This window comes from Chrysemys picta, chromosome 24 (genome assembly GCF_011386835.1).
Source record: "Chrysemys picta bellii isolate R12L10 chromosome 24, ASM1138683v2, whole genome shotgun sequence".
Lineage (NCBI taxonomy): Eukaryota > Metazoa > Chordata > Testudines > Emydidae > Chrysemys > Chrysemys picta.
This window is the reverse complement of record NC_088814.1, coordinates 8845190-8858656: the sequence shown is the minus strand read 5'-3', so window position 1 is coordinate 8858656 and position 13467 is coordinate 8845190. Positions and strand designations below refer to the sequence as shown.

Genomic DNA, 13467 nt, shown 5'->3' with positions numbered 1-13467 from the left:
AGATATTGGGGGTGTATGGGGATAGATAGGTAGGTAGGTAGACTATATGGGGAGAAAGTATGGGGATAGAGATAGATTGATTAGATAGATAGAGTGTATGGGGATAGCTAGATTGATAGCTAGATAGGGGGTATATGGGATAGATAGATAGATAGATAGATAGATAGATAGATAGATAGATAGATAGATAGATAGAATTATGGGGAGATAGATTGATTAGGTAGACAGGGGTGTGTGGGGATAGATAGATTGATTAGGTAGATGGGTGTGTATGGAGATAGATAGATATTGGGGGTGTATGGGGATAGATAGATTGATTAGGTAGACGGGGGTGTATGGAGATAGATAGATATTGGGGGTGTATGGGGATAGATAGATTGATTAGGTAGACGGGGGTGTATGGGAATAGATAGATTGATTAGGTAGATGGGTGTGTGTGGGGATGGATAGATATTGGGGGTGTATGGGGATAGATAGATTGATTAGGTAGATGGGTGTGTATGGAGATAGATAGATATTGGGGGTGTATGGGGATAGATAGATTGATTAGGTAGACGGGGGTGTATGGGAATAGATAGATTGATTAGGTAGATGGGTGTGTGTGGGGATGGATAGATATTGGGGGTGTATGGGGATAGATAGATTGATTAGGTAGAGGGTGAGTGTGGGGATAGATAGATATTGGGGGTGTATGGGGATAGATAGATTGATTAGGTAGATGGGGGTGTATGGGAATAGATAGATTGATTAGGTAGAGGGGTGTGTGAGGATGGATAGATATTGGGGGTGTATGGGGATAGATAGATTGATTAGGTAGATGGGTGTGTATGGGGATAGATAGATATTGGGGTGTATGGGGATAGATAGATATTGGGGTGTGTGGGGATAGATAGATTGATTAGGTAGAGGGGGGTGTATGGGGATAGATAGATTAGATATTGCTGGCCAGATGCCATCAACCAAGACTGTAAAAATGGGGTGGACTCTCGTCTTAGTTACACCAGCATAACTCTGGAGTAATTCCACTGAAGTCAACAGAGTAACCTTGGATTTACTAACATACCCGAGATCAGGAGCTGATTAAAATGTAACTACTCGGGGGGGTGGGGGGAGAGGATAAAACCTTTTTTTATGTAGGGGACAGAATGTTCAGCTAGAAAATGGCCAGGTAGAAGTGCTTATTTTAGTGCAAAATGGGCTGTCTGGTGCCATTTGCCTTAAATTATAGGATGCTCCCAGGCAGCCTCCCCTGACGAAATGCTGCCATTTGCTGTTGCTAGAAATAATCTCTTTACATGAATTTTAGTGGGTTTCTTTTTTTCACCTCTAACACAATGAATGGACAGTGGCGCTCTCTGCTTCTAAAGCGTTTGGCATCGTTTGGGGGAGGGCAGTTCTTTGGCGGTAACCGATACAAGGGGAGCTGTCTTTTTTAGACGTGTGAGGTCTGATACCCCCATGGGGTAACTTACCCCAATGCCAAGGGAGTGCACAGTGGGTGCCCAATGCTACCAGAGCAGAAGATACAGAGATCACTTTGCTCACCAGCTGCAAGGCGCCAGAGAATTAGGACCTCTGGGTCCCTCCAGCAGCATAATTCAGCCTGTCTCCCATTGCAGAGTTTGCTGGGGAGACAAACTTGCTGCCTTTCCTCCCTACCCGATTGATCCGTAGTTGCCAAAAGAAGAGAAGGGCCCCTGTGGGGAGGGACGTGATCCTGTGAATGGGAAGTTCATGTAACTTGCCTTGTCTATCCATCTAAATTGGCAAGCTGCATCCCTCGTGCCAGCCGAGTGGTGGGGAGGGGGGCGCTGGGGAACTAGCTCATCAACAAACAGACAAGCCTTCCTCGCCCCCTGCCAGCTGCCAAAGCCGCGGCCAGGCGGGCCTGAACTTGATAACTTGCTGCTGCTGCTGTAAACCTCCCTGCTGCCACTTTTGAAACAGTGCCCCATAGTCTTTAGCTGGGGCTACCTCTTAAAGGGACAGCTGCACAAAAAATAAAGGCCTGCTCGTTCGCTCTCTCGCATACACACACACGGCTCCTTCCAGCTGTAGGAGCCCATCCCCGATCCCCATTTTGGAGGCAGGAGTTCATCTCATTCTAACCTGAGGTAGCCCAGTGTGATGGCTTGAGCAGAGCAGGGGGCTGAGAGCCAGGAGCTGCTGGGCGCTAATGCCTCGCTCTGCGATGCCTTGGGCGTGTGGTTTAACTTGTAACCCATGCAGGTTACTGCTCACGCATCCCAGTCTGACACCAGCTGCCCCGATAACCGCTGGGGTGAGTGAGAGCAGGAGCAGGCCTGAAAGCTACCAGCTAATAACATCCCCCCTCTTCTCCCTAGCTGAGGTCTCCTCCATGGATTCTGCCCCCCTACACACACACACTGTACCAGATTCTCCTTTAGTGAAGGCCAGTTGCGTGCCCCTCTGATCCGGCTTGTATTTGCCCGACTGACTCAATGAAACAATCCAGGAGTTTAATTCCATTTCCCTGTAAGCAGAGTTGCACTGCCTAGTTAAAATCAACAGCCTCTTTTCCCTCTGCCCACCCACCCGGCTGCCCACTCCCCTCCCAAGCTCTGCTCTAAGCCCCGACTCACTGAAACTAATCCTCTCCCGGTGCCAGAGAGTGGCAGGCCGGCGCACTGGGCAATACGGAGTGATGGCATCCACTGAGCAAGCGTCTAGATCCATCTGCCAGTGGGGTCAGAGTCATTTAGTGAGTTGAGCAGGGAACTCCACCTGGATTCTGGGTTCTGTGTCTGGCATTGCTGCGCACTCACTTATTCATGCCACTTGTCCTCAGTTTAGCCAGCTTTAAAATGGGTAACAATGGTGACACTTCACCAGCTCACTGCAGGTGCTGGAGCGCCATTCGGGAATGTTTGCAAGGCGCTTTCTCATCCTCTGCTGAAAGGCATCAGGGAAGTGAGAACGGCTCTTCTCCAGCTCTCTGCCATGGCAGGACTGCAAATAGGGGCCCGGAAGTTGCTTGTGGGTCCATTGTGGATTGCAGGAGGCTTCTCCAGCTCCGTAGTGAGCGTGGCCCTTTGCCAATGCACATTCCCCAGGTCAGGTGGGAAAGGAGGCAAACAGCAGAACTGGAATCAACACGTTGCAGATGCCACTCCTGTGTAATCAGCGAGATTAATAGCTAGCCCCCAAATGCGCCCTCCGTGTTTAAGAACTGGCTCCGGCTCCAGCCAAAAGAGATGCCGACGCTCGGGAGAGCCATTTGCTCACATACCTGCTAAGGGCACATCCCACTTGGGTACACCCCGGCCCCTAGGTCCCCACTGATTTCAGTGGGGCGGAATCAGGAGCTGAATTTGGCCATGAACTTCCCGCTCGCTGCCGGTCTGAGCAGCCGTGGCCTCTACGTTGCTAGATTACATTAAGGACTGGAGATGAGATACGTGCTCTAATCCCCTCGTATCATCGGCCTCATCTTTACAGGACAGCCTCCCAAGAGAGCCAAAGCAACGGCAACAGGCAGAGGAACCTTCATTGATGGAGCAGGCCAACCCCTTCCCTTCCCCGCTGCCTTCTGTGGAGTCATCCAAAGGCTTCCCCGAGCCCACGACGTCCATGTCTGTTGTCCGGATGTCCGGATAGTTGAGCTGTGGAAAGAATTGCCTAGGGACCTTGTGGAATCTCCATCGTTGGAGGTTTTTAAGGAGAGGTTAGACAAACACTGGTCAGGGGCAGCCGAGCTCAATGGTTTTCAAACTGCGGGTTGTGACCCAGTACTGGGTTGTGGAATGTAAGGCATTGGGTAGTGGCAGCTAACCGCCGACCGGGCCGTTAAAAGTCCTGTTGGTGGTGCTGTCTGGCTAGGGCAGGCTAGTCCCTACCTGTTCTGACACCGCGCTGCGCCCCGGAAGTGGCCAGCAGCAGGTCCGGCTCCTAGGCTGGGGGCCATGGGACTGTGTGCACTGCCCCCGCCCTGAGCACTGGCTCCAGACTCCCATTGGCCGGTTTCTGGCCAATGGGAGCTGGGGTGCCTGTGGGCGAAAGCTGCCTGGAGCCACTTGTGCGCATCCGCCTAGGAGCTGGACGTGCTGCTGGCCGGTTCTGGGGTGCAGCGCAGTCCATGGTGCCAGGACAGGCAGGAAGCCTGCCTCTGCACCCCTGTTGCGCTGCTGACCGTGAGCCGCCTGAGGTAAGCCCATGCCCCAACCCCCTGCCCCAGCCCTGAGCCCACGCAAACCCAGAGCCCCTTCCTGCACCCCAAACCCCGCTTCCCCAGCCCAACCCTGGAGCCTGCACTGCCAGCCCAGAACCCTGACCCCCTTCTGCACACCAACCCCCTGCCTCAGCCCAGAACCCCCTCCCCCACCCTGAAACTCTCATTCCCGGCCCCACCCCACAGCCCTCACCCCCGCACCTCAACCCTCTGCCCCAACCCTGAGCCCCTCCTATATCCCAAACCCCTCCTCCCCAGCTCTGCTGGGTCACGGGCATCAACAGTGTTCTTCATCTGGGTCACCAGGAAAAAAGTTTGAAAACCTCTGGTCTAGCTCAGGGATCGGCAGCCTTTGGCACGCGGCCCGTCAGGGAAATCTGCTGGCGGGCCGGGATGGTTTGTTTACCTGCAGCGTCCGCAGGTTCGGCCAATCGCAGGTCCCATTGGCTGCGGTTTGCTGTTCCAGGCCAATGGGGGCTGCGGGAAGCGGCGGCCAGCAGATCCCTCGGCCCGCTCCACTTCCCGCAGCCCCCATTGGCCTGGAGCGACGAACCGCAGCCAGTGGGAGCTGCGATGGGTCGAACCCGCGGAGGCTGTAGGTAAACAAATCGTCCGGGCCTGCCACCAGATTTCCCTGATGGGCCGTGTGCCAAAGGTTGCCGATCCCTGGTCTAGCTAATACTGAGTCCTGCCTCACTGCTGGGGACGGGGCTAGATGGCCTATCGAGGTCCCTTCCAGTCCTACACTTCTAGGATTCTGTTTCTCAATTCCCTGCTCCAGTTACTCAGCGCAGGCACATGCTTCCGCTGCCCACATCTGGCTGCACATCTCGTTCATACCCCTTCAGAGGGAAGTTACCTTCACCGAGCCTGCAGCAACCTCAGTGCGTGAGTCACCTTGGCCCAGCTGGGCCCCCCCAGATGGATAATCTGGCCCACAAACTAGCCAAGAGGCAGTGCTGCGCTTGGGCAAACTTTGAAAAGAGCAAACCGGGCGGGGGGAGGTGATCGCTGTAAGGTGGGGTGGGAGGGGTTGAACTAGCCACCCACCGGTGTGTGCAGGGTAGATCCCCGAGGAGGAGGAGGGATTACAGAGGGTGCTATGAAAGTCATGGAAGGGAAAAAAAGAGCAAAGGGATGACATTGAGAGAAGGGAAATGTATCAATGAATTATTGACTCACTTATGCCCGTTGTACACATTGGTTTCAAAGAGACACTCCTGAGTTACACCAGCGTCGGGAGAATCAGACTGAGGATGGTAAAGACCCATCAGCTCATTTAGTCCTCCCCCTTGCAAATGCCAGATTGTTCCCTGTTGTACGTGTGCTTGCGTTTGGTCCCGTCTAGCTTCAAAGGTCACAGCTGATGGGGCTTCTGCTGCTCCCCCTGGGAAACAATCCCACGGGCGAGCCGATCTCACAGCCACGAAGCACCTGCTGCTTTTCCACCGAAATCTCCTTAGACTGAACATCATATAGGACGTGTAAAGTGGGCAACATGCCAGACAATGGGCTGTAGGCAACAATCCTAGGAGACAGTGTGGTCTAGTGGTGAGGGCCCTTAGCTGGCAGTCTGCGCCCAGCTATGCCACTGACCTGCTGTATGACCTTGAGCAAATTACGTCACCCCTCCAGGCACCAGTTTCCCCTCCCATACTTTGTCTTGTCCATTTGGACTGTAAAAGCTGGGACAATCTCTTACTATATATTTGTACAGCACCTTGCACTGGGACCCTGATCCTGGCTGGGGCCTCTAGGCACTATTCAATAAATAATATGTTAATGAATAGAGAACCTGAGGGTTTGTCTCATCTCTACTGTCTCTGCGTTAGATCCTCATGTGGTGTAATGGGGCGCGGCTCCCCTGGCTCAGTAGAACGGTGCCCATGTACAGCAGCTGTGGTAGAAACAAAAGCCACTTTTCCCATGCACACAAACACCACTTGGCAGGGACACCAGGGGTGGACCAGGCTCCCTAGCTCCAGAATTGCGTCTCACTGTCTGCACCAGCAAGGAAAGGAGAAAGCGCCTGTCACAGGGCTGGCGCATCCCGTCACAGCGCCCCTTTACTCACAGCTGTCTCGCTCGTCTGCAGTGATGGGGAGGGAAATACAGCGAAAGCAGGAGGCGGTTTGGGATATTGCTAGTGGTGGCAGTGGCCCAGCGGACTGGGAGTCAGGCTGCTTTGGCTTCTAGTCCCAGTCCTGCTGCTGCTACACTGGGCCTGTCAGTGCCTCAGTTTCCCCTTCTATAAAATGGAGATCATATACATAGGGATTCTGCCATGTTTCATATCTGTCAAGTGCTTTGACATCCCCCAGATGGGAGATGGTTTTAAAAAGCCCCTTGAAGCCCTGTTCCAGCTAAGGAAACATCCCATGTGGTGCTGGGGAAACCCAATGGTTTATATTCCAGTAGCACCCATAGGCACCAGCTGAGATCAGGGCCCCACAGTACTAGGCACTATACAAACAAGTAGGGAGAGACGGTCTCTGCCCCAAGGAGCTTACACTTATCAGAGGTCACTGGTGGAGGCAGGATCAGAATTCACCTTTTCTGAGTAATTCTGTGATTTGGCCACTGCCCCAGGCTGCCTCTCTAAGCATCTTGCCCTCAGACACCCTATTTGCATGAAGACTACAAGGACGGTGCCCTGGCAAATCTTTGCACCCAGCTCTGCAGGTGGAGAACCTCCTGTCACTCCCACCCGCACATCCTCCGCTAGGAAGTTCACTTGGGGGCCAGTCACCTTTATTTTAACCCTTTGCTTCCCATGCGTCTTTGCAGACCGCAAGTTCCTCATCGCCAACGCCCAGATGGAGAATTGCGCCATCATCTACTGCAACGATGGCTTCTGTGAGATGTTCGGCTACTCCCGGGTGGAGGTCATGCAGCGCCCCTGCACCTGCGACTTCCTCACCGGGCCTGAGACCACCAAAAACTCCATCGCGCAGCTGACTCAGGCCTTGCTGGGATCCGAGGAGTGCAAGCTAGAGATCCTCTACTACAGGAAAGACAGTAAGAGCCCCTCATTGAAATAGCAACATGGGTAGCTAGGTGGGGGATGCACACAGGGGTAGCCATCCTAGGAGTTCTTTGCTAGTGGGAGATGATTGCTATTTATACAGCACTATGGACTGGTCTCCCTCTGTACAGACGAGCCTGATTCTCCTTTCCTACTGATGTACTTCTACGGATTTCCCCTAAGCTACTCCTGATTTACCCCAGGGTGAACAAGAGCAGAATCAGCCCCCAGGACCCGGCCTTGAGAGGCTTAAAATGTGGAGGGCTACCTTCTGCCCTCACCAACGGGGTGTCAAGGGGAGCAGGCCGCACAGGATCTGGCCTTGAACTGGACTGAAAACACGACAGAACTGCCTACAGATCCCAGGACTGGGGGTGGCGAAGGGGAGCAGTATGGGGGGGAGGCGACAGCCACTGTCATGGGGAGCACAGAGAACATCCTTATGGGGCTCCTTTGCTCAGTCTTGATTTTTCCCGTTCATTGCGATAAGGGCCCTGTCTTCTGCTTTCTCCAAAAGTGACACCTTGTAACCAGCCAGCCCCAGTTCTGCCTTCATGGCAGCTTGGGTTTCAGTGCAGATGCACGGATCTGAGCGCAGCCCAAACTTGCAGGGGAGGGCAGGTTACACCCATTCTGAGCATCCAGCAAACACAAACAAATCTAATGGGCCTGGTCCTCCGTCGCCCGGCGCCTTGTGGTGTTATTTATGTCGATGCAAAGCGTGTGTCACCATTCCAATGTGGAGCATTTCCCCCTCCGGCAGGATCAGTCCCATACTGCACAAGTGGCAGGATCAGACCCGATGGGCCCATTTTAAAGAGGCCTCCCCAAGTGAGTCTGTGGACGGGATCCTTAGTCTGGCTGCCCCACGTCAGTCTGGGCTGTGGAAAGGTCCCCTGAAGTGTTGTCTATTTCTAAAGCGACAGAAGGTCTTGAGCAGTCTTCTGGATTGAACTTCCCTTGTGCTTGAGATCCCAGGTTCTGACCCAGAACCTTTCGCCAGCAATTCAAAGCTCAAAGTCCAGCCCTCAAACTTCCCAACCTATCTCCCTTAGGTACTTGTCTGGACCCCATCCCATAGTATCTGAGCAACTCACAGTCATGGCTGAGCAGAAACTCATAACCCTCCAGGAGGCAGGGCAGAGCAATTATTGCCATGTTCCTGGGGGCGGGGGGGCTGAGGCGCTGTGATGGGGTATATGCCTCACCCTGGCTCTGAAAGGGTTAAGGGGAGCTGGGGAGCTTAATTAGCAGTGGCACCTGGTGGTTGGGCCAGGCCCAATTAAAGATGAGTCCTAGCTGGGGGAGGAGCCAAGTGGTTAGTACAAAAAGAGGAGGCCCACCCTGGAGTAGGGAATGCTCAGTTTGTCTCTGGGTAGCAGACAGTTGATGAGGATGCATGGTATCTAGAATAGAGAACTTTCTCTCTAGGGGGCCAGGAAATGGGGCAAAGCTACTAAGCTCGTGGCTTGTTCTGGCAGTGTTTAGACCTCCAAAGAGGCAGCCCAGGGAGGTGTTTGGGTGAGGAGGGACACAAAGGGGCGCCTGAGAGGGATAAAAGCTTGAGGAGGCCAGAAGTGGCTGAAGTCTGTATTCTCATTGGGGACTTGTTGGAGGACTCCAGGGGAGAGCCCTGCAAATCCAGCTCTGAGAGAACCTAGCGAGGCCGTGGGGCCTGAGAAGGCCGAGACATCCTGGCACCTGAGGAGAATGCAAGTACGCAGTGGGTCCAGGAAGGGGCTCTGGGAAAGGCCGGCTGATAGGCTGAGGGAGGAAGAAGCCCAGGGTGGTTGCAGGGGTGGCTCTGACTAGACAGACCTTGCCTGCTCACTATAGGGTCTCTGGGCTGGAACCCAGAGGAGAGGGAGGGATGGGGTTACCCCACCAGCCCAGGGGGAAGGTGGTGCAAAGCCCCCTGACAGAAGGGGATAAGAACCTTTGAAGCCCTGAGGGTTGAAGGCCCATGGGGCCCAGCGGCAGGGGCTGAAACCTGAGGTAAAGGACACTGGACTCTTGTGGGTCGGACTTTGTTACCCCAGAAGGGGTGGGGCTAAAAGCGACCTGGCCAGGTGGACGAGTCCCAAGAAGGAGCCCGCTACAGGGCCAGAGCGGTTGTCAGCCCTAGACGAGGGGCATCTGCTACACCATGCAACCGCCTCGAGGGCGTGCGCTGAGGGGATGTCTGCTCGTCCACAGGCACAGCGATACCGAGGTCATAGGCTGGGTCATAGGCTCGCACCATCCTTCCTCCCTTAGAATACACCCATGGGTGCAGTGCCCAAAGTTGGGCTCCTTGGGGTCAGGAGGGCTCTGACTGTATCCCACTGCCCCTGGAATGGCGACTCTCTGAGGCCGCTGCCGCTGGTGTGGGAGATGGGGCTCGGATTTGTTGCACTACCAGTCTTCTGCTGCCAGCTGTGGCAAACAAGGCTTCCTCCTTCCACCCAAGCAGCTTTGGGGGTGGGGGGCTTGTTAAAGCAAAAACAAGACTTTCGATGCCCATTACAGGCTGGGCCATGGCTCTGCCCTGTAATCTGATTGGTTAGGGTATAAGTGTAATGCCAACAGACCCTGGTTGTCAGCAGGCAGGATCGAACCTGCGGCCTCTAGAGCTTAGTGCGTGAGCATCTACTGCATGAGCTGAAATCCAGCTGGCTGTTAACTAAGGCTGTAGAGCGGATTCATTTTCTCTCTCGCTAAGTGGTCTCGGTGCCACCAGATGGGCCAGAACACCCCACCCTGCAGGTGTGTGTGTTACCATTTGAACTTCCTCCTGACGCAAAGCCCCTGGAAATCAATGGGCAGACACCCACTGACGTCTGCGGGCTTTGGATCGAGCCCTGCAAGCGCCGACCGAGCAGAAACTCGACTGTTAATTCAAGGCTCTGCTTCCCCTTGGCCAGCGCGGTCCCGCCGTACCCAGGCGGTGTTCTGCTGGCGGGATCCAAGCTCTGCTTCCCTCCAGCAGAAGGTGGCTAGTGCGGGCGCAGATGGAATTGCATTAAGATGAAAATGAAGCTTTGCTGGGAAATGCCGGTGATTAATTCTAATGCTGCGGGGAGTTAGTTAAACATTGAGGGCTTGATGCTGCAAACAGGAAGCATATGGAGCCCCAACCGCAGCCAATAGGTGCTCCCCTGGGAGAGGTCTTAGAACATTAGGCACTCGCTAGATATGCAAATATTGTTTTGTAAACACCCCGAGGCACCTTATTAGTTTTTTATCCTTGAAACCCCACTGGAGATGTGGGGGTGGGGAATAGTGTTCTAGGTATGAACACCAGGCCAGAGACAGTCTCTGCCCTGAAGATCGGGTGACCTCACCAGACAGCAAATGTGAAAAATCGGGATGGGGGTGGGGATAATAGGAGCCTATATAAGAAAAAGATCCAAAAATTGGGACTGTCCCTATAAAATCAGGACATCTGGTCACCCTACCTGGAGACCTTACAACTTAAATAGGCTAGCCAGATGAAGGGTGTGTGTGGGAGTGGTGGGGGGGAGAGAGAGGAAAACAGACCTTAAGTGACTTGCCTAAACTCATGCAGCAGGGGAAGCTCAGAATAGATAGGAAGGGCATTGGCCTGTGTGACACTGAGCAAGACATTCTGCCTCCGTGCCTCGGTTTCCCATCTGTAAAATGGGGATAATCGCACTGCCCTGCCTCCCCGGAGAGTGTGAAGATAAATGCCTTAAAGACAGAAGTGAGGGGGACACGTATAAGTGCTTTAGATACCTAGACTAGGACCCAGGTGTCCTGCCTGCCAGCCCAGTGCCCCATCTGTTGGCCACAGCACCTCTCATCTCACCTGTCCCTGTTTCACTGCCTGGGTGACCCGGCGTGGCGCTGAGAGAGCTGCCATGCGCCAGGAGGCTGATGGCCTAGATTAGGACTCAGTGAATGCTGTCCCCGTTTGAATGAGGGTGACTTTCACCACGCTCCTATTGAGGGAAAATAACACTTCCCTTCCTGCAGCTTTGGCTTCTGCTCCCCCTGCATTCCTGGAGTCCTCTCATTACGAATGACTGGCCGCACGCATCAGTAACAAAGACCTCATCAGAGTCTCTCTTCTTGCAGGGTGGTTAATTGCTTTTATTCTAGTGGAGCAACTTTAAAATCTGGTGTTTGGTGATTTTCCCCTCTCGCTAAGCAGCTGTAGTGAGCAGGGTAGCATCTGTATCGCCCTGCATTTTCTCTTTAAGAGCTGGGGCACAGGGGACTTGTCTTCTCAGAAGGGTCTACTGTGTCCTTCTGTCATAGGGGGGTGGGGAGGTCTTCACATTAGAGACAGTGCATTCTGGCTATGAGGAGCCAAGCATGGGTGTCTCTTAAGGGCCTGATCCTGCCAAGTGCCGAGCTCCTTCAGCATCTCTGCTAGACAGGCAATGTGCCTCCCTAGGGGGGACAGCCTGTGCAAGCGCAGTGTGATCTAGGGGCGGCAGGAGGAGAGCCAGAGCGCTGACGTTACAGGATGGGGGGCAGGAGTTGCTCAGAGGCTGCAGATGGAGATTTTTTTTTTCCTGCTGCCTTCGGTGTTTGCCAGGGCTCCTTAAAGAGGGAAAGGCGACTCCGCCAGCTGTGCTCAGACGGATTGTTGCAACCGCCGGGGGGGGGAGAGAATCCTGGGGTGACGATTAAACTGACAAACTACAGCTACGGTGACGTTCCAACTGCAGGCAGCCCAGATACACGGGCGAGGCCGCAGTGGTGCGGGATGGCCAGCCGAGCCACTGCATTGGCTGGGCCACAGGGCTTGAGTTGGAATGGAGACCTGACCCTGTTTCTGTAGGCACAGCTGGGTGCTCGGATGTCCAGGCAGTCAGATTTGCATTCCCAGTTAAGTGCAGGGGGGGGGGGGGCTTCAAAGAGAGTCCAGCACTGAAACTCTGGCCCCTGATGTTCATGGGTCCCAGCGTGCCCCTCCCCCCTGTGCTTTATACTGGAGGAAGGTGCCGGATTGACAGCCCTGGTGAATGCTGCCCCCCAGACAAGCTCCCCCCTATTCTGCGCCGTGTTGTCAGGCTGATCCTCACCTCCGCCTCTGTGGGCTGGTTCAGTCCTTGTGGCATCTGCTGAGTTGCACTAACCGGCCCCTTGGCTTGGGTCAGTCCGGCTGGTTCTGGGGAATAGGGACGCGGTCCACTAGGAAGTGGCTGGGAACCCTCTGTGCTGACTCACTTCAGAGGCACCACCAAAGCGCTCTCAGAAGAGATGGGTCTTCAGCAACCACCTGCGTGGGCCCTGCGAGCGAGAAGCGAAGAGGGCTGGATTTTCAAGTGCCCATCACCCCCCCATCGGAGACCATGTTCTCCCAAAAAAAAAGAACAGGAGTACTTGTGGCACCTTAGAGACTAACAAATTTATTAGAGCATAAGCTTTCGTGGACTACAGCCCACTGCATCCGAAGAAGTGGGCTGTAGTCCACGAAAGCTTATGCTCTAATAAATTTGTTAGTCTCTAAGGTGCCACAAGTACTCCTGTTCTTCTTTTTGCGGATACAGACTAACACGGCTGCTACTCTGAAACATGTTCTCCCAGGAGCTCAGCATCCAACTGGAGAACTCTTGGGGAGGGGGAAATCTGGCCCTGATTCCAGTGCTTAAATGGGAGCATTTAGTTTGTTCCCCAAAGAGCTTACCCTTTTGGGCAGTGTTTGTACAGCACCTAACACCGCGGGGCTGCGGTCCGTGAGCAGGGCTCCCCGGTGTACAACAAGAATGTTGGAAATTCTCCCCAGTGGTTTTCCCTGCCCCAGGGTGCCCTGAGCCACCCTTAACCGCCCCCTTGTGCCGTGTTCTGCTGGCCACAGGAGAAGCTCAACCAGTTCGGCACTTAACCTGGGAGAGCGGCTGCCGCTTTTTTTTTTTTTTAATGCCTTGAAGAAAGCCGTTCATGTCTATTTTTAAAACCCTGCCCCGCGGCACTAGGCTTTTCAAGGGGAGCATTGTCTCCCCACAGCGCTCCGCCTGTGAGCGTTCAGCCCATTATAGATGGGGTTTATCAGCAAAGAAAGGGGCCTGCGTGCGAGGGACCTGCCGCTTAATTACACAGCGGAGGCTCCAAACCTGATAATCCTCTTTTTTAAAAAAATTTTTATAACGTCGCCACCAATCTCCAGGCTCGGCCGTTTCTGACTGCAATGCAGCCGGCCCGGCAGCTCGCCTGCTTGTTGCGTTGCTTTTTACGGCCTGCCAGAGAGACAATTATACCTAGTGGAGACATGTCCGCTCCTTTGACTAGAAAGAAGTCACTG

General features: G+C 54.0%; 1 protein-coding gene across 3 annotated transcripts in view; it reads left to right on the top strand.

Moving 5' to 3' along the window:
• The window catches only part of KCNH6 (potassium voltage-gated channel subfamily H member 6), a 107136-nt gene that overhangs the window by 4469 nt on the left and 89200 nt on the right, over window positions 1–13467 (top strand). For 2 of the 3 annotated variants that reach the window (XM_065577496.1, XM_065577498.1), the window contains exon 2: window positions 6977–7207. In XM_065577496.1, coding sequence (XP_065433568.1) covers window positions 6977–7207 — 231 coding nt within the window. Of the gene's footprint in view, window positions 1–6976; window positions 7208–8554; window positions 8931–13467 lie in introns of those variants that run through there. The other variant, XM_065577497.1, reaches the window with a different exon arrangement.